The sequence below is a fragment of the Grammomys surdaster genome, unplaced genomic scaffold (assembly GCF_004785775.1).
Source record: "Grammomys surdaster isolate TR1022 unplaced genomic scaffold, NIH_TR_1.0 125742, whole genome shotgun sequence".
In the NCBI taxonomy this organism is placed as follows: Eukaryota; Metazoa; Chordata; class Mammalia; order Rodentia; family Muridae; genus Grammomys; species Grammomys surdaster.
In genome coordinates this window covers 880,492-901,374 of record NW_021620574.1, presented here as the reverse complement: position 1 = coordinate 901,374, position 20,883 = coordinate 880,492, and the positions used below count along the sequence as shown (strand labels likewise).

Sequence of the window (20,883 nt, the reverse complement as noted above, 5' to 3'; positions counted from 1 at the left end):
TTCTAGAACAAGTTATCATGCCTGTGTCTGGCCCACAGGCGAATCCACAGCTCTTAGGATAAGACACCTTGGCCTCCTCGAGGATCACTGAGCCCCGCCTAGCCAGGCTGTCGTACCTCACACTCCGAGTAGACTGGGCACCCCATGTCCAGTCTCCCATCCCCACTATTCTCTTACACTGCCTGCATGACCAATCACAGTGCTAGGCTGGGCTTGTTCTAGAATGGAGGGAAGCCTGCCTGTGTTCTGGCTCCAGAAAGTACAGAAGTTCAAGAAGAGGCTGTATCATAGCCGAGACCTCAGTCTCACACGGCAGGGAAGCCTGGGCCCTGCCCAGTCAGAGAGCTGACTGGTAGACAGGAGTGCCGGCAGGCCTGGGGATGGCCCCGTGCAAACCTTCTCTGTTGCCCAGCCCTGTCCTGCACAGTGCTTAACTGCACGTGCTCTGGAGTCAGGATATCAACTCCAGTTCTACCTCGTTCATGTGACCTTCAGCGAGTCGTCTGACCTCCAAGTGTCATTGTGTCAGCTGTGAAATGGGATAGTGATTATGTTTAGCCCCACAGAGTCAGAGCCCTGTCTAAGGGGTCCTGCACAGTCGGTGCTCAGCACGGAATGAGCCTGCAAGTATGCACTGTGACTCCCGCTGTGTGACGTCATACGTTTGCTTGCAGGCCGTGACTGGAGGAGGGGTGGGCCTGTTTTTCTTGGTGTGAGGCTGACAGCTGAGGGCTCACACTGCCATCCTGGACAGGACCCTGCATAGGAAACAACCTTCCCCCTGAGACTCGTTAAGAACCCACAGTGGAGCCTCTAGCCAATGAGACACAAACCCCAGCGCCCACTGCTCTTACCTCTCTTTGCCCAGCACAGTGTCCTAAAGGCAGTGAGGTGGACAGTCCCTCAGTGGCGTTTGGGGATGGGGAGGCTGGTCGTTCTGATGGCGTCTGGAGGGGGGTGAGTGGGATCTGCAGAGAGAACACAGTGTTATTGACCCCTCAAAGAGCCAGGCACAGACCCACGGTGCCCTCCAGAGATGCCTCCTGACCTACGATATGGCTCTTACTGTTGCCCTCTGCTGATGAGGCCTGAACACAGGACAGTCTGAAGGCCTACAGGTCTGGGGGACGTGGAAGCAGACGAGAGCAGAGGATTTGGGCTGGCAGACATTTGCAGGGCACAGAGGACAGTGGTGGGTCTAACCCAGTGTGCCTAGCTCGGCTCCAAAACGACTTTGCTTTCTCACTTAAAAATAACACTACCATGAAGGTCCCTTCCTGCTTTGACCACCCAGGATCTAAAAAAAAAATGAAGACACACCAGGCGGTGGTGGCACTTGGAAGGCAGAGGCTGGTGGACAGCCCAAGTTCTAAGATAGCCAGGGCTACATAGAGAAAACCTGTCTCGGAAAAAAATGAACACTTCTCCACACCCCTTCCCCACAAAAAGCCAGGCACAGTGGCATGCAGTTTACTCCAGCTTGTGGCTAGCAAGAGGCCAGCAACAAGCCGGGCGGTGGTGGCGCATGTCTTTAATCCCAGCACTTGGGAGGCAGAGGCAGGCAGATTTCTGAGTTCAAGGACAGCCTGGTTTACAGAGTGAGTTCCAGGACAGCCAGGGCTATATAGAGAAACCCTGTCTCGAAAAAAAAACAAAAAAAAAGAGGCCAGCAGCAGGCCCTCTTCCTTTCCTGTGTCTCTCCAGGACAAGGTGGACGGCATCTGAAGGACATCACACCAAGGCTGACCCCAGCCGTGCAGGCTCTCACATGCGCTCTCTCTCTCTCATGCACACACACTCACACGTGCACACACACACACTCAGACGCATGTATATACTCTCTCTCTCACACACACACACAAAAGGCAGTGAGCATGTTCCCCGGTCTCATGCGAGACATCCACTCTCCAGATAGTACAAGGAGCCTGCAGCCTGGGCTTCCTATTTTGCTGGTTCTCTTGGTCCTTGGAGTTCTCTTACAAGTTGAGTGGGGATGAATCAGCTTTAACCCTTCACTTACCTCATCCCCCAGAGCCTTAAAACCCTTGTAGCATCTAGGCCTTGCCTTTGGTCATCTGCAGCCCAGACCTGCACTTCCGGCCTGACAGTGCTTGCCATCCCAACCTCCTTGACCCCGTGACCCCTCGGAGTGGCTTTTAGTTTGGTACAAGGAAGCTAACCTGTCCTCTTCCTAAGTGCTTCTGTGCTGTGAGGCCTCTTTCCCTGGCCGCTGGCTGCTTAGATCCTCTGCCCCCAGGCTGTGGATTCTTCAGGCAGCTCCTGCTGTTCTTCCTCATTTCCTTTCACACATCCTTCACCCACCTAAGCTGTAAGTGTTCTGTGCCGCCCTCTGGTGTTCCCTCCATGGGGATTCCCTCTCCACAGCCATCTACAGACTGTCAGGCTCCTTTCCACCCGCACACAGGGCCAATGCCAGTTCCTTGCAGGAACTTCCTTAAGTCTGTGTGTATGGTGTGCATGCATGTGCAGATGTGCATGCACGCATGCACGCATGCACACACGCATGTTCTCGGGCACTGTTCCTCAGGAGTCACCTGCCCTGTTTCTTAGAAACAGGGCTCATCACTGGGACCTGGGGCTCAAAGAGTAGTCTCAGCTTAGACTGTTAAGTGCACAGCTTCAAGTCCAGCTTTTTACATGTGGTGCTGGGGGTTACATACAAGCCCTAACGTGTGCATGACAAGTCCCTTACCACTGAGAAAGCACTCCCCAGGCCTCCTCGTCCTCTGAGGGCTAGTTGTCCCTATCCTGTACCCGGGGACGAGCAGGGCTGCCACACTTGACTCTGTAGCATGGCTGCCCATAGCTGTGTCTTAGCAGTCTCAGCCTCCCAGGGACACACTCACCCTGCACAGGATGTAACACCCACAAGGCCTTGAAATCAGTTCAGTTCCTCAGGCCTTGGCAAAGGCATGGCCCCCAAGAAAAGCTTAATTAGTGTCTGCTCAATGGAGCTCTCAACCCGGTGAAACACACCCTGGGAGTCACCCTAATAATACTAAACCGCCGCTGTTTACTGACTTTCTGTGAACCAAGCACTATAGATTACCTCATTTAATCCTTTGGAAGGGGAAACCTATAGTTTATAAACTTTGATACTCTGCCCAAGGTCACACTTAGCTAAAAAGCAGTTCAATTGGAAACCCGACCCCAGTTTATTTGAGGCCAACATTTAACACTTGTAATTTTCCATTGCGTCATGGTAATGTGGGGGAGAGATCTACTGGACCGACCCTCAGTGATCCTGGAGTTCATTCAGGTTTTTAACAAAAAGTGACTTTAGGTTGCTCTGTGTTTGGTTGTCAGTCACTGGGATGCAGGAAGCCTGGCGACAGCTAGGCCTCGGGGGTTCCTGCAGAGGCAGGACAGCGGCGGGGGCAGCTGTGGACTATCCACTGCTGCCTGGGATCCGGTTCACAGGGAATCAGATACCCGGTTGGAACACATGTTCAGACAGACATGGCTCAGCTCTGCCCTGATAAAGTGCTTCCTTCCTTATCAAAATGGGGGCAGGGGCTGGCTGCCCTTAGAAGCAACCTGCTAGTCTCCTCAACTTCCAGACCTCTCTTCTCTCTGCGTCTTATTCCATCCTTGGGGCTCCTGACAGGGTGACATCCATGACAACTGATCCCAGGACTCATTCCCAGAGCCAGCCCTTCCCCCCCACATTCCCCCCACCCCCACTGTTCCCAGGGTGGGCAGGGTCCAGGCTGCCAGCAGAAAACAGTGTCTGTGAACGTGCAAGCCAGCATATGCGGCTGTCCACACTCAGTTAATGGGGTGAAGTGCCGTTCTTGTCCTCTCTGTGACACGCAGCTCTGGGTTCCTTATGCTTAGCCCTGCCCTGGCCCTGGCCAGGAAGAAGCCACGTCAGTGGCCACAGAGGCCTCTAGGGAGCTGGAAATAACTGCATTTGCAGCCTCCACCCAACTCCCCACACAGGGCAGGGTAAATCCGAACTTTCTCTGTTAATAAGAAGGGGTACACTGGGAGTGAGGGCCATGCTTCTCATCTTAGTACTTGGGTAGCTGAGGCAGGAGGATTGCTGGAGTGTAAGTTCAGCCAGGGATGCAGAGTAAGACCCTATCCTCCCCCTCCTCTTCCAACAACAACAACTAAGAATACTGTCTGGCTTAGTAGGGAGAACCTGGGAATAGCATGACAGATCAATCTGCAGAGACTTGGGAAGTTTTCCTTCAGCTAATATGCAAGTCTGTTAGTCCGAGTACGCCTTCCCCGCATGGCCACGGGCCCTGTGTTGAGGACAGCTGACACCCTGCTTCTATGAGGTGAACAGAAGAGAGCGGATGCTAATGGGGCCCACAGGAGAATGTTCTGCCCACCTGAGGGAGGGAGCTGGCCGTGAGCTGTAGCTTCTGCTGCAGCAGTGCGTTCAGCATCTGATTCTGCCGCTCCAGGTCAAACACCCTCTTCTTCAGCTTGATACACTCCTCCCGCAGGTCCTGTCCACCCAGGAAGGACAGGAAACAAAGGTGAGGAGGCAGGAGAGGGACTGCGACTTCCCGCCCCAGCCAGCTGTACTCACAGCTACAGCCTCTGGGGATGAGTTCTCTAGGTTTACTATCCTAAGGAACGGTAAAGGCCAGTCTCTGTCACTTCCACCATTTCTGCAGCTGGCTTCCTCCCTCCTAGAAACCATGTCAAAAGGGAGGGCGTCTAAGACGTGGGAGAGCCTGAAGTCAAAGCGGCCCATGTCACAGCGATCCGAAGAGAACATCTCAAGGTCGCTGAGGCTCACAGCGTTGGTAGTGTTTTGAAGGAGGCAGAGAAATCAGCTAGGCTCTGAGTAGGAGAGGGTACTCTAGTCAAAGCTCCCATGGTTCAGAGACCTGGCTTAACCAACCCACTCTGCTTCCTGGGAGAGAATAATTCACCAATCATAGGCAGCGGCATGGACCAAATGGGCCAATAGGGAGCTTCTCCTAGGCCACTCTGTGGTGGCAGAGACCTAGTTGAGCAGGTCTCTGGAGTCTCAGGGCAGGGTCTCCTGACTATATACCCTGGGTCTATCCTGCAGCAGTTCGGTGGGAGTGAGATATTCCTGAATCCACTCACCTTCTGGTTCAGCAGTGCCTGCACCACGTGGTTGGCAACCTGGGGACACAAACCCAGGAGCTGAGCTGACACCGTGCCCACCCACCCTGTCCCCAGCCCTGCCCTTTGGCAAACCTCACAGACCTCATCCAGGCAGCGTTCGTAAGTCTCCCGCTGACTCTCATTGGCCTGTGCAAGCGCAGAGTTCTCTGCCTACAGGGGTGAGGTGGGAAAGGGAAACTTTGAGGCTGATTGTACCCTGGGAGTGAGGGAGACAGAGTGGACAGGCTTTGCCATGTCCATCAAACTCCTGGGCCAGGGTTATCTGACCATTTACCCAGTAGCCTCTATGGCCACCACTGTCCTTGGAGCTAGCAGGACCATAGAGGTGTGAGGAAAGACACCTGGGGCATAGGACGGCTACACACCCTTTGCTGCCGCCTGAGCTGGAGAGGGAAGAGGGACAAGGGGCTTCCTAGGGGAGTTTTAGTAAAGAAACGTCCAGCCCTCTCCCGCCTGGCAAGCCTTCTTCTCCACACAGAGCTCAGAGCTGGGCAGCCCTGACTTCCCAGGGTTCTACCTGGCACCACCGCCCTACCCTGTCTGCCCCCACACACCTCCAGCTCCCGAAGTCGGTGCAGGAGCTCCTGGCAGGTGCCGAGCTCCATGCTGCTGTCTTCTCCCGACGCTGGCCTCAGGTTTCCAGTGCCTCCGGCTGGCTGGTCCATGGCCTTGGGAGTCAGGCTCTGGGAACAAGGCCTGGCAGGCTACTCCCAGGCAGACGAGAAATAGGCAAGAAGAGAAGGCAGGAGGAGGATGACATAACTCTCTAGTGACCTCTGTTACACTTGCGATAATGCAACAGCTCAAGGTCGGCCTGGGTGAGTCCCCTTCACTCTTTCCATTTGGGACAGGATAGAAACCTCAGCTCTCAAACACACCCTGCACAGACCCCTAAGTCTCTGCTGGCCAATCAGCTGCCCTGAGATTCAGCATCCCTGTTTACGAAGTAACTCCAGCTTCAACTCATGAACCTCACCATTGACCTAACACATAAGTCTGCCAAGGGACTTTATTTATTTATTTGGTTATATGAGACAGGGTTTCTCTGTGTAACAAGGCCTGGCTGTCCTGGACTCGCTCTGTAGTAGACCAGTCTGGCCTTGAACTCACAGAGATCCGTCTACCTCAGTCTCCTGAGGGCTAAAGGTGTGCACCACCACGCCCCGCACTGAGGGGATTTGAGAGTAAAGATGAGCTCAATCTACGGCTCAGCAGGTAAGAGGGCTGCCTGCTCTTCCTGAGGACCCAGGTTCCCTTCCCAGCACCCACAAGCCAGCTATGCTTTGTCTCCTCCTGGACACACCACAAAGCATCCTTGGTGCCTTCTCTACTCCCTCTTCTGGCTCCAAATGATCCAGGCACTCTGAGAGAGCTTAAAACACTGGTCCCAGTGGGCCAGCGGCTTTGCACATGTGGACCTCTCCGCTGGGGCCTCTCGATGCCACCTGCCTTGCAGCTCAGCCAGGTCTTCCTATTGCCCTTCGGGCTCTCAAACTCTATCTGTGATGATGCTGTTCTCAGCGGTTCTATAATGGTCCTTGGTTAACAGCTGACCAAGGCTGTTAGCTTTCTGAGCGCAGGGCACAGTACTCACTTCCCTGACCAAACTCACTCTTCCTGTGTAACCTGGCATGCAGGACACAGACTGAAGACCAGAGACTAGTCTGCCCCGGACACACACGAGCACAGCAGAGCTTTGACTGACACTGCGTTGTGTCCCTCCCATCAAGGAGGCTCCCGCTGTTGCTGTTAACTTGACACGACACGTCTTCCATCTTTCATCTGAGACCCTGCGTGTCACGGCTCGAATCTGAAATGTTCCCCTTGGGCTCATCTTGAGCCCATGTTTCCTGAGCAGTAATCTTTAAGATCCTTCAGATCTTCGGAGGATATAGCTTGCTCTCTAAGTTCCCGGCTCACTGCTTCCTGCCCAGTAGTTGTGAAGAGTCTTTACCTCAGACTTTTGCCACCTCAGACAAAGCTACTTTACACTGACTTCCTTGCCAAGAGCCGAAAAAAGTCTGGCTTTTTTTTTTTTTTAAATGTTATTTCCATCAGGTATTTTGGGCACAGTGACACAAGAACAATGAATATATCTCAATGTGGGACCTAGGTGCCAAGGGCCACGTGCCTCTTAGTCTCCGCCTAAGCTCCACTGCTTCATCGTTGCCTGATTAAAGGCCCCATAAAAGAGAATTAGACATTGTGGATCAGAGAACCTCTCAGCACCTGATCCTCACTCTCCTCCATGTGAGGCACAGTGCGGCCTCTCTCGCCCCAGCTCCTTCCCCTGTCCCAGCATGCACTGGCCCTGGGCCCCTCACCGGTCTCTGTCCTGTCACCAGGCTGGCACGGTCACTCTGGCAGCCAGATGTGTCACCTCACCTGTAAAGAATTAGAGGAGCGGTGTCAGTGCAGCCTTCCCTCCGTAGTGGGTCTGCCTTAGCACGCAGTGGGTCTGGAGTAAGCCGGGAGCCCTGCCTTTTTGCTTTCAAAGTTTCTACTTAACAGACAAGGGAGACGGACAGCAGGAAGCTCTGACAACAGGCAGAGGCCCGCATGGGGTCTAGATGAAACCCAATGGGAAAGCATTCAGAGCAAAGAGCCAGTGGCAAACTTTTAAATCCACTCAACCTTCCCAGTTTTTGTCTGGTGACATGGTTCCACTTGCCCCACAAATGTCCCCAGATTCCAGCCAGAAGTCATTTGCCTCCCAGGTGAGACTTCAGTGCCCTTCCAAACCCACACTGCCGCTAATCTCCCCATCACAGGAGGAGATAAATGCTATAATCAATGCTTGTATTTAGAGCAAATTAAGGAATAGCTATCCTAGCATACACTGAATCTACTCTGTGTGCGTTTAGTGTCAGAAGGCTTTTTTGTACCCCTGCATTAATGTCTCTGACAACACTGGCTGGGGTTTCCAGCATTCTCGGGTAAAAGATCTTGCTGTAAAATCCCACATCTAGTTCACACAGTCCACTGGACAGGCATGGATGCCCCCTGCTCTGTGGTCTGAGCTGTACACATCCAAGTCTTACCGTCAGCTACATCAAACAGCTTATATACGAGCTCTGCCCAGCCCAGGGCCATGGTAGACAGAGCTTGCTGTATGGGATCCCAGAGCCCTACAGCTGGACAGACTTGGGTAAAGACACTGACTCCAGAGAATTACTTTCCTGGCTTAAGAAATGGGTAAGATTACTCAGTGCAAAGGGCAGGCGGAGGACACACTGGGGTAACAAATACAGTGTTCGGCATGAGCTCACTGGACACTTTGGATTAGGCAGTACAAAACCTTCGGTGGTCTTGGGCTCACAGTGAACCCAAGTTCCAGGCCCCCCACACTGGAGTCTTAGGTGCAGGGTGTCTACATGTCTTAGGCACTGCCTAACCTGGCCTGCAGTGTCCTCTGAGGACCTCCCCTTCCAGGCCTCTACCCTGTCAGCACAGGGCAGGCCCAGTCTTCCTAGGTCTCTTCCCCAAACACTTGAAAGGAGTCAGCTTGAAGTTCTGAGGCCAGGAATAATAGGCAAAGGAGAGAAATCTTTCTGATTTGTGTGTGTGTGTGTGTGTGTGTGTGTGTGTGTGTGTGTGTGTGTGTATGTGTGTGTGAGTGTCCTTATGGCATGCCAGCTAAGCATTCTGCCACTGAGCCCTAGGCCCAAATGTATACACGTATTCCATAGTGGGTACGGGCCTCTGAAAGCAGAAGATGAAGAATTATGTAATACTTTTTTTTTTTTTTTTTTTTTTTTTTTTCTGAGACAGGGTTTCTCTGCGTAGTCCTGGCTGTTCTGGAACTCACTCTGTAGACCAGGCTGGCCTCAAACTCAGAGATAAGGTTGCCTCTGCCTCCCAAGTGCTAGGACGAAAGGTATATACTACCACTGCCTGGCTTAATACTAGTTTTAAATACTCCACAAAAATGTATAGTCCTGGCAGTTGGAGAGACAGCTCATTTCCTGCTCCTGTAGAAGACTAGGGTTCAGTTCCCAGCACCCACATGGCAGCTCACAAGCATCTGTAACTCCAGTTCCAGGGGGTTGGTTCATCACCTTCTCCTGACCTCCAAGGGCACTGCAAAGATATGGTGCACTCACACAGTGCAGGCTGAACACTCACACACATAAAATAAATACAATAAATCTTTTTTTTTAAGTTAAAGACCTTTGTTATTTTAACATTGTAACATGAGCCCAGTCTAACTCGGTTTGCTCCCGACATCCTCGCATTTGGTATATTTAGAAATGGGGGCCTGGGAAAAAATGAAAGCAATTTTAAGAAGTTGTTTCCCTTCCCACACACAACGTAGAGGCCTCAGGTTACATTCACCAGTCAACAGCTCTGCTCTCACCCTCTACACTGTGTCCGCTTATCAACTCCAGCACCAGTCTGCGGCTCCTGATGACCAGGGACCATCAGCGTCCCCCTCAACCCTACACTCTGTGTCCTCCCCATCCCAGCAACCCCCAGGGAGGAGCAGTTGGCACGAATTCAAACATCTGTGCCCTGGGAAGGTGACTGGGATACACAGGGCAAGGCCCAGCGCCTGGAAATGAAAACACTAGAGCCAGGGGAAGTGTAACAGCTTGTGCTCTTCACAGGGAGACAAAACCCAAAAAGAACACAAAGGTCATTTATCAGGGTGTCTCTTCATAAAACCATTAAGAAGCATGCCAGGCAGGAATGAGGGCCAGAACTCGAGGTCACTGTAGTCTTCTTCTGTACTGAATCACATGACCACTACCCCTCTCCAAATGTGACCCCTACAGAGGCAGAGGCAGGGGCCGGTGGGGATGCACTGGACACCTGACGTGTCTTAGCTATGTGAGAGTAACGGTCGCTCCTGCAGCACTCTCTGCAAGGGTTGCCTCAAGGAAAATTGTGAGTCACTCCCACTGCGGAGAGACGCCCGCTGTACCCTGACCCAGAAGCCTTGGCCAACCCAGGGTGGAGTCTGCAGGCAGCCACCAGCAGAGAGCAGGAAGCTTTCAGCCACACAGGGGAGGAGTCATGAGAAAAGCCTCACACTTAAACTTGTGCTGGGGAGGGGCCACATCTACATCCGTGTTACATTTGTGTGTTTGTGTGCCCGACCACGTGCCACACGTCACACACAGAGGTCAGCGCGGTGGGTAACCTGCAGCAGTTGGTCCTCCCCTTCTACCATGTGGGCCTAGGTTGTCAGGCATGGTGGGAAGCAACCTTACATCCTAGGAAGCTGAAGAGTTATTAAAGAAGGTAGGTGTGGTGGCACAAGCCTGGAACACTTAGGAGCTTAGGTAGAAGTGTCACGAGTTCAAAGCCAGCCTGAGTCACACACAGGGATAGTCATTTAGTCTTAAAATTTTTTAAAGATTTTTCAAAAAACCTTCCTGTGGCCCTCTAGGGAACACTAGAATCCACAGTGACAGGATCACCTGGATCTCCAGATGATGGCTGCATTAAACAAAGCCGGCATAAGTCTTTTCCCCAGAGGCCGAACATGTGGGATGTCACTGAGCCTCGGCCAAGCACTCTCCTCCTCCTCCCTTGGGGCTTAGTCGGACCAGTTGCTGGGGAAAACCCAGGCTTGGATCCTAGGATGGCCCTGGTTTCAAACATTCCTCTGTGCATCAGAGAGGTTGGATCAGAGAACCCCTTGCCAGCCAGGCTGGGTAGTGGGGAGGAGGCTGGGTTTAGAAACTCTAAACTTGACTGGAAGCTTCTGATAGAATTGCAAGTAAGAACTGCAAGCAAGAGGCCCCTCCCCTCATAAGGGGCCTGATTCACAGGGAAGTGATTTCAGTGGGGAGGGGGGAAGGGCAAGCTGACAGCTCTCAGGCAGCAGGGAGACAGGAAGGGAAAACTGCTGAGAAGTGTCTGGTCAGTCAGGCATGTGGCTCACACCTGTGCTCTTGATGCTGAGGCAGGAGGACTGCTGGGAGTTAACGTTGTGAGATATGACACACCAGCCTGGATTAGAGCAAGACCCTGTCTTTAAAAAACAAAACACAGAAGGATATGGAATATGTTCCCCTTATGTAATCTAAGAAACAGGTTTTCAGAGCAGGCCTTTAATCCTAGCACTTGGGAGTTCCAGGTCAGCCTGGTCAACAGAGAGTTAGTTCCAGGCTACACAGAAGAAACTCTCTCTTGAAAAACTTTAAAAAAAGAAAAAAAAAAGAAAGAAAGAAGAAGAAAACCCCAAATAAACAGAGTGAAAATTTGGGGCTGGAGAGATGGCTCAGTGGTTAAGAGCACTCTCTGCTCCTACAGAGGTCCTGAGTTCAATTCCCAGCAACCACACGGTGGCTCACAACCATCTGTAATGGGGTCTGATGCCCTCTTTTGATGTGTCTGAAGACCGCTACAGTGTACTCATATATACATAAAATAAATAAATCTTTAAAAACAAAAACCAAAAAACCAACAGAGTAAAAATTTAAACTCCAAAGTCCGGTGGTTCACATCTGTAATCCAGGGCTTGGGAGGGGGACGCAGGAGAACTGGGCCAGTCTCAGCTACAGCAGAGCCTGCCACAAGCCAACAAAGAAATGCCTTTATCTCCCAAACCCACAGCCAGGACTTGTACATGCAAAGCACTGAGCCCCCAGCCCTGAGCCTTTAAATCTAGGATGCTAGGACAGACAGAAGATTCTGCACCTCAAACACAGATCTTGCCATCCTGGCCTTTAGTCAGCCAAGGAGAGCAGAGGATCTGTGCCCACAGACCATTCTCTCCAGTGGTGTGTGTGTGTGTGTGTGTGTGTGTGTGTGTGTGCGTGTGTGTGTTGTGTGTGTATGAGAAGCATGGTTGCCTGGTCTCTATCTCTCCTTACTGGGCCATCAGCCAAGGCCTTCTGGCCCTGAGGAGCCCCTCACTTCCCAGCTGTTCCCCAAACAGTCCTCCTGGGAGAAAAGCCAGGGCAGGGGTGGGAGAGGAGTGAGCAGGGGCAGGGAGGAAGAGATCAGGGCTTACTTAAATTAAAGAATCATCTGTGACACCAGCCAGTTCAGTCCCCTGCCAGCTGCTCTCTGGTGTCCCAGCCTGTCACACCCTGGGGTCCACTTATAAACAGCAACCTTAGCACCCACAGCAGACACAGAGCAGGCAAAGAGCAGCCCCGGGATGCAGGGGGTGTGAGCAAGGACCTGAGAGACTCCACTTCATCTCTGGCTCAAAGTACCTAAGAATTCCAACTGGACTCACTCCTTCCACAGGGAAAGAAGCCAAGAAACAGTGGCTGTCCCCCCGGCTGGTCCTGAGACACAATGGACCTTCTGCAGTAATGCCTGTTGGATCCTCCTTCCAACTCTGTTCACTGGTACTCTAAGAACCCACCACAGACGTGCAGGTTCTTCCAAACCCAACTAAGCAGGACTGGGCTTATCCTACTAGGCAGTCTGGGGTGTTATTAGCCCCTCAAAGACTTCTGGATTTTAACATTCCTCATCTCAGCACTCAGAGATCTCCTGTTCCCTGTCCAAGTCATAACCCAACAACAAAAATAGCAGCTGCTGGAGGTGGGGAGAGGGAAGGGGTTTCCACACAATGGGTTTATTTGTAGGACTACTCACCAGGGGCTCAGCAGCCATGCAGCTGAGGCCCCACTCCCAGAAGGCCAGCCAAGAGCTAGGTCAGCCCAGAAAGGAGATGGGAAAAGTATCAGAGCAGAAGGCAGAGGCAAGGCCTAGCCCAGCTCCAAAACTGAGTTGCTGTGTGACTTCAGACAGGTCAGTCTCTCAGGAAGAGGTTCCTTCTCACTATGTGGAGATTATTCTAGAATAGTAACTCTCACAGAGTGGCCTGGGGACCCTAGTAATGACACTGTCTACCTGTGTTACTCGGCGCCTTCTCTGGTGGCACTTCCCAAAGACTGCTGCCTGTGACAGCAGCAGACACCCACGACACAGAAGCAGATATGAGGATCTCGCTGCTCTCTACAACGTCAGACACCAGATTTGCAAACAGTAAGAACACGGACATTCTCCACTTTTTTGTTTCAGGATATAAAATTATTTTCACAAGATATGTCATCACGGTTATTATTTAACATTTCTATTTCACTTTATTATTTTTCATTCGTTTGTTTTGAGACTGGGCCTCGATATACAGCCTTGGCTGGCTTGGAACTTGCTATGTAGACCAGGATGGCCTTGAACTCAAAGAGCTGCCTGCCTCTTGAGTACTGGATTAAGAACACAGCTAGGTGGTATTATCACTATTACTATATTATTATTATTATTATTATTATTATTATTATTATGCATGTACGTGTGTGCATGTGTTCTCATTTTGGTGCATGTATGGAGGTCAGAACTGACTACCAAAAGTTGTTTCTCTCTTTTCATGAGGGTCCTGGGTGTCAGACTCAGACCATCAGGCTTGGTGGCAAATGAGTTTACGTACTAAACTGTCTCAATGTACTTGTTTTTACACCTGTCTGACTGTCTGTCTGTCTGTCTGTGCTTGCATGCACACGAAGGTGCATGTGTGGAAGTCAGAGGACAACTTTTGGGAGTCAGCTCTGTCCTTCGAGACTCTGGAGATCAAACTCCAGACATTATGAGAGACGTTGTATCAAATGCTTTTTCCAGGATAAGCCATCTTATTGGCCTTTAAGTGAACGAAATAAACATTTAAAACTCTCAGTTCTAACACAGCGTAGGAAGAGTAGCGAGAGGGCAGAGAGGCTCTTCCCTGTGGCTTCCTGGCTACCACATTTCTATCTTGCCCCAAGCCCAAAAGTAATGGTTAGAAGCCTATGAAACTACAGACTAGATAAAGCTTGCCTTAAAAAGAAAGCATAGAGTTCATATACCAAAAGGCTTGAGAATCATGTTGGGTTGGTTTTTAGGTTTGTTTTTGCATGCTGGGGATCAAACTGAGAGAGGAACATTCTACCAATCGCGCTACTGCACAGCCCTAAGGATCGCCTGTCTAGGACAGAGAGGGAAGGTTCAGTTTATCACTGTTACCACCACTACAGGAGGGAAAGATGGCTAATCCAACTGAGAAGTTACACTCTGTCTGCCTGCCTGTCTATCAACCCATCTCTCCTCTATCCATCATCCATCATTCATCTATCTATCTATCTATCTATCTATCTATCTATCTATCTATCCATCCATCCATAATCTATCATCTATCTATCTATCTATCTATCTATCTATCTATCTATCTTCTATCTATCTATCTTTATCATCCACCTATGTATCTATTCTCTCTCTCTCTCTCTCTCTCTCTCTCTCTCTCTCTCTCTCTCTCTAACCCATCCATCCTTCCATCCACTACTTTCCCGATTCCATAGCTGTGGGATCCAGGGAAGAATAAGCTGAGTCCAGACTGAATGCAGTTTTGAAGAGCCACTGCAGCTGGTGGCTGGAGACCCTGGTCCTCGGCATATCCTCCCTGCAGGGAACAGGAGAGGGGAAGGCAAAGGGCAGACACTCACTCCTGTCCCCAGCCTTTCTTTACCTACTTTTCTCACTTTCTCTGTGCCAACCACAGGGGTCATCTGTGCCACGGGTCCCACCAGCTCTCCTCAAGGCCTCCAGGTGGAATTACTCTTCCAATCTTGAAATCATGATTCCTTCTCTGCTCTCCTCAAACTGTCAGCTACTCACCCCATTTCCCCAGAGGGGAAAAGCAAGCAGCTGGAATCCCCTCTAATCTCCAACATTTTTTGTAGCCCTATGAGAATCTTCTCACCAGGCTTGAGGGCACACATCTTTAATCTCAGCACTCAGCACAGTAGCAGAAGCAGGTGGATCTCTATGAGTTCAAGGTCAGCCTAGTCTGCATACTGAATTCCAGGCCAGCCAGGGCTACGTGGTGAGACTCTGTCTCAAAACAAACCATAAAAACAAACTGTCCACCGGGCAGTGTTGGTGCACGCCTTTAATCCCAGCACTTGGGAGGCAGAGGCAGGCAGATTTCTGAGTTCGAGGCCAGCCTGGTCTACAGAGTGAGTTCCAGGACAGCCAGGGCTACACAGAGAAACCCTGTCTCGAAAAACCAAACAACAACAACAATGAAAAAAAACAAATTGTCCGTCCCTACTCATCACCCATTAGAGCAGAGAGCTGTCTTTTTCCTGCCAAAGTCAGTTCATCCTGACTGACACATTGTGTCTAGTTTTGGTATCTATCTTCTGAAGGCATTTTCCCATTCATTTTTTTATGTGCTAGGAATTACTCTCAGAGCCTCAAGCATGCTAAGTATCAGCCCAAAAGCTTCTCATTCAACTCTAAGGTTATTTTTTTTTATTTTATGTAAATGAGCATTTTGGCTGCATGTATGTGTGTGTGTGCCAGGTACACACCCGGCATCCACATGGTCAGGGGAGGACATCAGATTCCCTGAAAATGGGGTTATATATGAGTGTGAGCGTTCATGTGGGTTCTAGGACTTGAACCCAGGTCTTCTGTAAGAACAGCCAGTGCACCACCACTAAACCACTGCTCCAACACCATTCTCAAGCACCTTTTACTTTAAAAAATAATATGAAAGTTTTTCAATATCTCCCTTCAAAGCCAAGGGTTGTGGTACAGTTTCCTGTGAGGCTGAAACATTCCATCCTGCAGAAAAACTCCTTAAACAGGAAGGTGAGCAACTCGAAATAGTTTCAGGAAGTCCCTGAAACTGACTAAATTCACTAGGCTCCTTGCCGGCGGAGTATGAAATAAAAGCTGAGGATCCCTCTCAGATCAAGAAAACTGAACTGCAATGAAGACTCTCAGAGGAGAAAAGCTACAAAGAGGATTCCCGAGGCCAGCCGAGCTGCTTGACTAGCTTTAAAACTCCTGAGAACCTGGAAAGGACACTCTGCAGCCTACTGAGCAGTGAACACCAAGGTCCCAGCTGTCAGCTGTCATTCACGCTGCCAACTCCTTTGGTGACGCAGCCATCTTCCAGTCATTTCTGTTCCTATAAGTAACTCCAATAAAACCGAACGGCTCATCAAATTGGACTTTGGTGGTATCTTGTAGAGTGAGTAGATGTGTGTGTTGTGTCTCCCCAGAAAAAGTTTTGACACACATCGCCAAGTTTCTCAAAAAGGGGGAGAAAAAAAGAAAACGAACAAACAAAAATATATAAAAATTTTAAAAACCCAAAGGAGCCACCATCAGTTGTAAGAGCTGGCCCTGGCAAATCAGGAAAGCTGGCCCTGGAGGCTCAGGTGCTGTAAAGCTGGTGGGCAGACTAACTCAACTTCCACCTAGGCCCAGATCCAGAGTTTGGAGTTGACCTCCCCAATATACACCCCATCTATGAACTGCTGGAGCATGTGAAGGAGTTGGTCCTGCAGATCCAAAGCTGTGGGATCTCCATGACACAGAGCAACGACAGGATAACTGGGAGGAGCTCCAGTGACGATCTGGCATTGATAGCTAGCATAGGAGAAGCTGGCAGCCATGAGCCAGACCAATGACTCACTGCAATGAACATTTGCAAGTAAAGGGGGAAAGGGTACAGAGTGTGACACGCCGTGACACACTGTAACTTCCATGGAGAGATGTTCTATTTTCTTGTTTTGTTGTTTTTATTTTTGTTTTCTTTGGTGGTGTGGAGGCTGCAAGGGTGGAGGATGGATGTGAAGAGATGGGGGGATGAATGGGATTGGGGTGTGAGAAGTGGAATTCACTAAGAATTTATAAAAACAAAGAACCCTAAATGGACTGAGGGCTCACACCATCCTTGCTCCTGTCGTAAGTGGCAGGTCACTCCACCACTGCAGTAAATCCAAGCCACACCTCCCAGTCTTCACTGTCTTCTCATGTCTCCAGGAATCCCAGGAATCCCTTTTTTTCTCTGTGTAGCCCTGGCTGTCCTGGAACTCACTCTGTAGACCAGGCTAGCCTCGAACTCAGAAATCCGCCTGCCTCTGCCTCCCAAGTGCTGGGATTAAAGGCTTGCGCCACCTCTGCCCAGCCCAGGAATCCCTTCTACCTGCACTTATTTACCAAGCTTCGGAGCAGAATCCCCATCCCGTACAATCCACCCAATTAAAGTGTGTATACTGGGTACGGTGTCACACCATCTCAGCATGCTCAGGCGCAGGTGGGAGACTCTCGCGCTCAAGGCCAGCCTGAGATACCTGAGACCTGGCCTCAGAGAACATCTACAAATTATAGAGGAACACAAACAATCCAGTGGATTTCACTATATCCAGGTAAGTGGCCAATCGCATCAATTTTAGACCGTCTATTTACTCTTGCCTTTTTCCTTAGCAGCTTCCACCAGGCTAGCCCAAGGGAACCACTGTGTAGCTTCTGTCTTCGTATATTTCTTTATTCTGGACATTTTGTTTGAATGGAATCGCACAGTAAGTGGCCTCCTGTGACTGGCTCCTTCCACCCCGTTATAGTCTGTTCAGAGTTCACCGTGCTGTACGCTTTATTACTGCTCATTCTTCACGGCTAAGCCTGTGTGCACAGCCCACGATCTGTTTATCCACTCCCTGAAGGTGTACACTGGGGCTGTCTGCACCTTTGGGCTATAATAATAATATAATCTATGGGCACGTTTGTGTATGGCTGCATGTCTTCAATTCTCTTAGGGATCTATGAGTAGAACTGCAAGATCATGTGACCTGCTTCTAGTTGTTCAAGGAAGTACCAGACTGCCTTCCAAAGCTGACACAGTTTTACCATTTCACCAACAAAGGCTGCGATTTCTTTACACCCTCACTGCTTGTCACCTGCTTTTCTGATCCTAGACACTCTTAACTATGTGAAGCAATACTCACTGTGGTCTGGCTTTAAGAGTCTCATTATAAGCTCTGGCTGGCCTGGAACTTGCTATGTCTACATAAAATGCTAACCTTGAATTTACAGAGATCCTTCTGCCTTCTGAGTGCTAGGATTAACTATGCAAACCACCATACCAATTCAATGGTTTTGGTTTATAAGTCCCAGATGATTTACAATGTTGGGTGTTATTTACAGCTTTCCCGCTGCCTCAGAATTTCTTTTTATTTTATGTATAGTAATTACGGGTGTTTTTTTTTTTTTTTCTGGCATGTTAAGTCTGTATGTGTGCAATGCCCAGGGAGGTCAGAAGGGGCAGTCAAGTCCTCTGGGACTACAGTTACAGATGATTGTGAGCCACCATGTGGGTGCTGGGAACTGAACCCAGGTCCTCTGGAAGAGCAGCCAGTGCTCTGAACAGCTACCCGTCTAGCACCTCATTTTTAGTTTTACTTGGAGAAATGTTTATTTGGTTCTCTGCCCATTTTCAAATTAGGTTTTCTAGACAGACACCAGTATTCTTTACATGTTCTGAAGATAATAAACTCTTAGTCCATATAAATTGCAAATGTTTCCTCTATTCTGCGGGAGAACATTTAACTTCCTTGAGAGGATTTTTTTTTTTTTTTTTTTGGTCCTGGACTCTTCTCAGTTTTCCAACTTCTCAACTCTGTCTCTCTCTGTCTCTCTCATCTGTGTGTGTGTGTGTGTGTGTGTGTGTGTGGTGTGTGTACTTAACAGATATAGTAGCATGTTACCACTTATATATTTTCCTTTAAGTAGAACAGTTTTTAGAAGATGACATGACAGAATGCGTTCACATCCTACCAGAACCCACATGGCAGCTCACAGCTGTCTGTAACTCCAGGATCTGACACCCACACACAGACATACATGCAGGCAAAACACCATTACACATAAAATAACTAAATTATTTTTAAAAGTTAAAAAAAGGCCGGGCGGTGGTGGCGCACGCCTTTAATCCCAGCACTTGGGAGGCAGAGGCAGGCGGATTTCTGAGTTCGAGAGTTCGAGGCTAGCCTGGTCTACAGAGTGAGTTCCAGGACAGCCAGGGCTACTCAGAGAAACCCTGTCTCGAAAAACCAAAAAAAAAAAAAAAAAAAAAAGTTAAAAAAAAAAAGGCAAGTGGACCCCTGTGCACTCCAGGCCGGCCAGGGGTACCCAGTGAGACCCCGTCTCAACTGCTCCCTCCTCCCCCAGAAGTTCAAACCTCATAAATTCATAAAAAAAGTTTAAACCTTAAAAAAAGTTAAGGGGCTAGATGGGGTGGTGCACCCCATCCCAGTGCTCAGGAAGCAGAGGCAGGAAGATCTCAAGAGTTCAAGGCCAGCCTGGTCTGTAGAGTGAGTTCCAGCACAGCCACCAGGCCTACACAGAGAAGCCCTGTTTTGGGAAAAAAAAAAAAAAAAAAAAAAAGACAGAGCCTGAACTTTTCTCAAAAGATGTGCAAATGGCCAATAAATGTATAAATAATACTCACCATCACTAACCATCAGGGAAATAGAAACCCAAACCACAATAAGATATCACTGCTATCGCCGGGCGGTGGTGGCGCACGCCTTTAATCCCAGCACTCGGGAGGCAGAGGCAGGCGGATTTCTGAGTTCGAGGCCAGCCTGGTCTACAGAGTGAGTTCCAGGACAGCCCGGGCTATACAGAGAAACCCTGTCTCGAAAAACCAAAAAAAAAAAAAAAAAAAAAAAAAAAAAAAAGATATCACTGCTATCTACTGTAAATGAAAAGGGTGAAAGCCAGGATGAGCTGGCAACACACGGAAGAAGGTACGGCTGGCAGGAATATAAATGGTGTCATGCTTACTGGAAGCAGATCAGAGCTCTTCAAAATATTCAAGTAGAAATAACCCATGGCCAAGCAATCCCATTCTGAACATGCAGCAAAATGACATGAAATCAGTAGGCCAAGAACTGTCTGTGCCCGTGTTAACTGCACACCATACACAACAGCCAGGAAAAGGAGTCAGGGTAAGTAAACAGGTGAATGATAAACCCAACAAGACAAACAAACACACCAGAATACTATTCGGACCTAGGAACGAAGGAAACCTTGTCATTTGTCACAATGCAGAGTCTGGAGGACATTATGTTACATGAAATAAGTCAGTGTGCAAAGGTAGTTACTATACACTCTCCTCCCTGTGTGACATTGGAAAAAGCAGACCACAGAGTTCAGAACAAAATGGCAGTTACCAGGGCTAGGGTTTTTGGGTGGGACCACACTGGTTGAGGTGTGCAAAATTTCAGTTACATGGGAGGAAATGTATATGCTAGTCAGCTTGATTAGCAACTCTGAAAACATACCAAACTACCATGTCAGGCTGGGCCTGCTGGCACAGTGCTGTAATTCCAGCTACTCAGGAGGTTGAGGCAGGAGGATCTGAAGTTCAAGGCCGTTCTGATCTATAGTCAGAGTTTATGGCTACCCTGGGTAACTTGGTAAGGCCCTAGATTTAATCCCTAATACAACAACAACAATAACAAAATCCAAACAATAACAAATACATTGTAAACCGGGAGCTGGTGACATATATGCCTTTAATCCTAGCACTTGGGAAGCAGAGGCGGGTGGATTTCTGAGTTTAAAGGCAGCTTGGTCTACAGGTAAATTCCAGGACAGCCAAGGCTACACAGAGAAACTCTTGTCTCAAAAGAAACCAAACCCAAGCCGGGCGTTGGTGGCGCACGCCTTTAATCCCAGCACTTGGGAGGCAGAGGCAGGCGGATTTCTGAGTTCGAGGCCAGCCTGGTCTACAGAGTGAGTTCCAGGACAGCCAGGGCTATACAGAGAAACCCTGTCTCGAAAAACCAAAAAAAAAAAAAAAAAAGAAACCAAACCCAAAACCAAACAAATTCAAAACAAACAGCCAAGCAAGCAAGCAAACGGCATTGTGACTTACACCGGATTCATTCCCAAGGATAGAAGAAGTGCACATACAGAAGAGCACATACAGAAGAGGACATACAGAAG

At 49.5% G+C, this 20,883-nt stretch overlaps 1 protein-coding gene across 1 annotated transcript in view; it reads right to left on the bottom strand.

Annotated features, from left to right (window-relative positions):
* Nckap5l (NCK associated protein 5 like) overlaps positions 1–20,883 on the bottom strand; it is a 37,686-nt gene that overhangs the window by 6,286 nt on the left and 10,517 nt on the right. The window contains exons 2-7 of the mRNA XM_028788288.1: positions 7,464–7,524; positions 5,694–5,843; positions 5,221–5,289; positions 5,098–5,136; positions 4,365–4,484; positions 855–968 (exon numbers count right to left, since the gene is read on the bottom strand). Of these exons, the coding sequence (XP_028644121.1) occupies positions 855–968; positions 4,365–4,484; positions 5,098–5,136; positions 5,221–5,289; positions 5,694–5,804 (453 nt within the window). The 5' untranslated portion in view covers positions 5,805–5,843; positions 7,464–7,524. The remainder of the gene's footprint in view (positions 1–854; positions 969–4,364; positions 4,485–5,097; positions 5,137–5,220; positions 5,290–5,693; positions 5,844–7,463; positions 7,525–20,883) is intronic.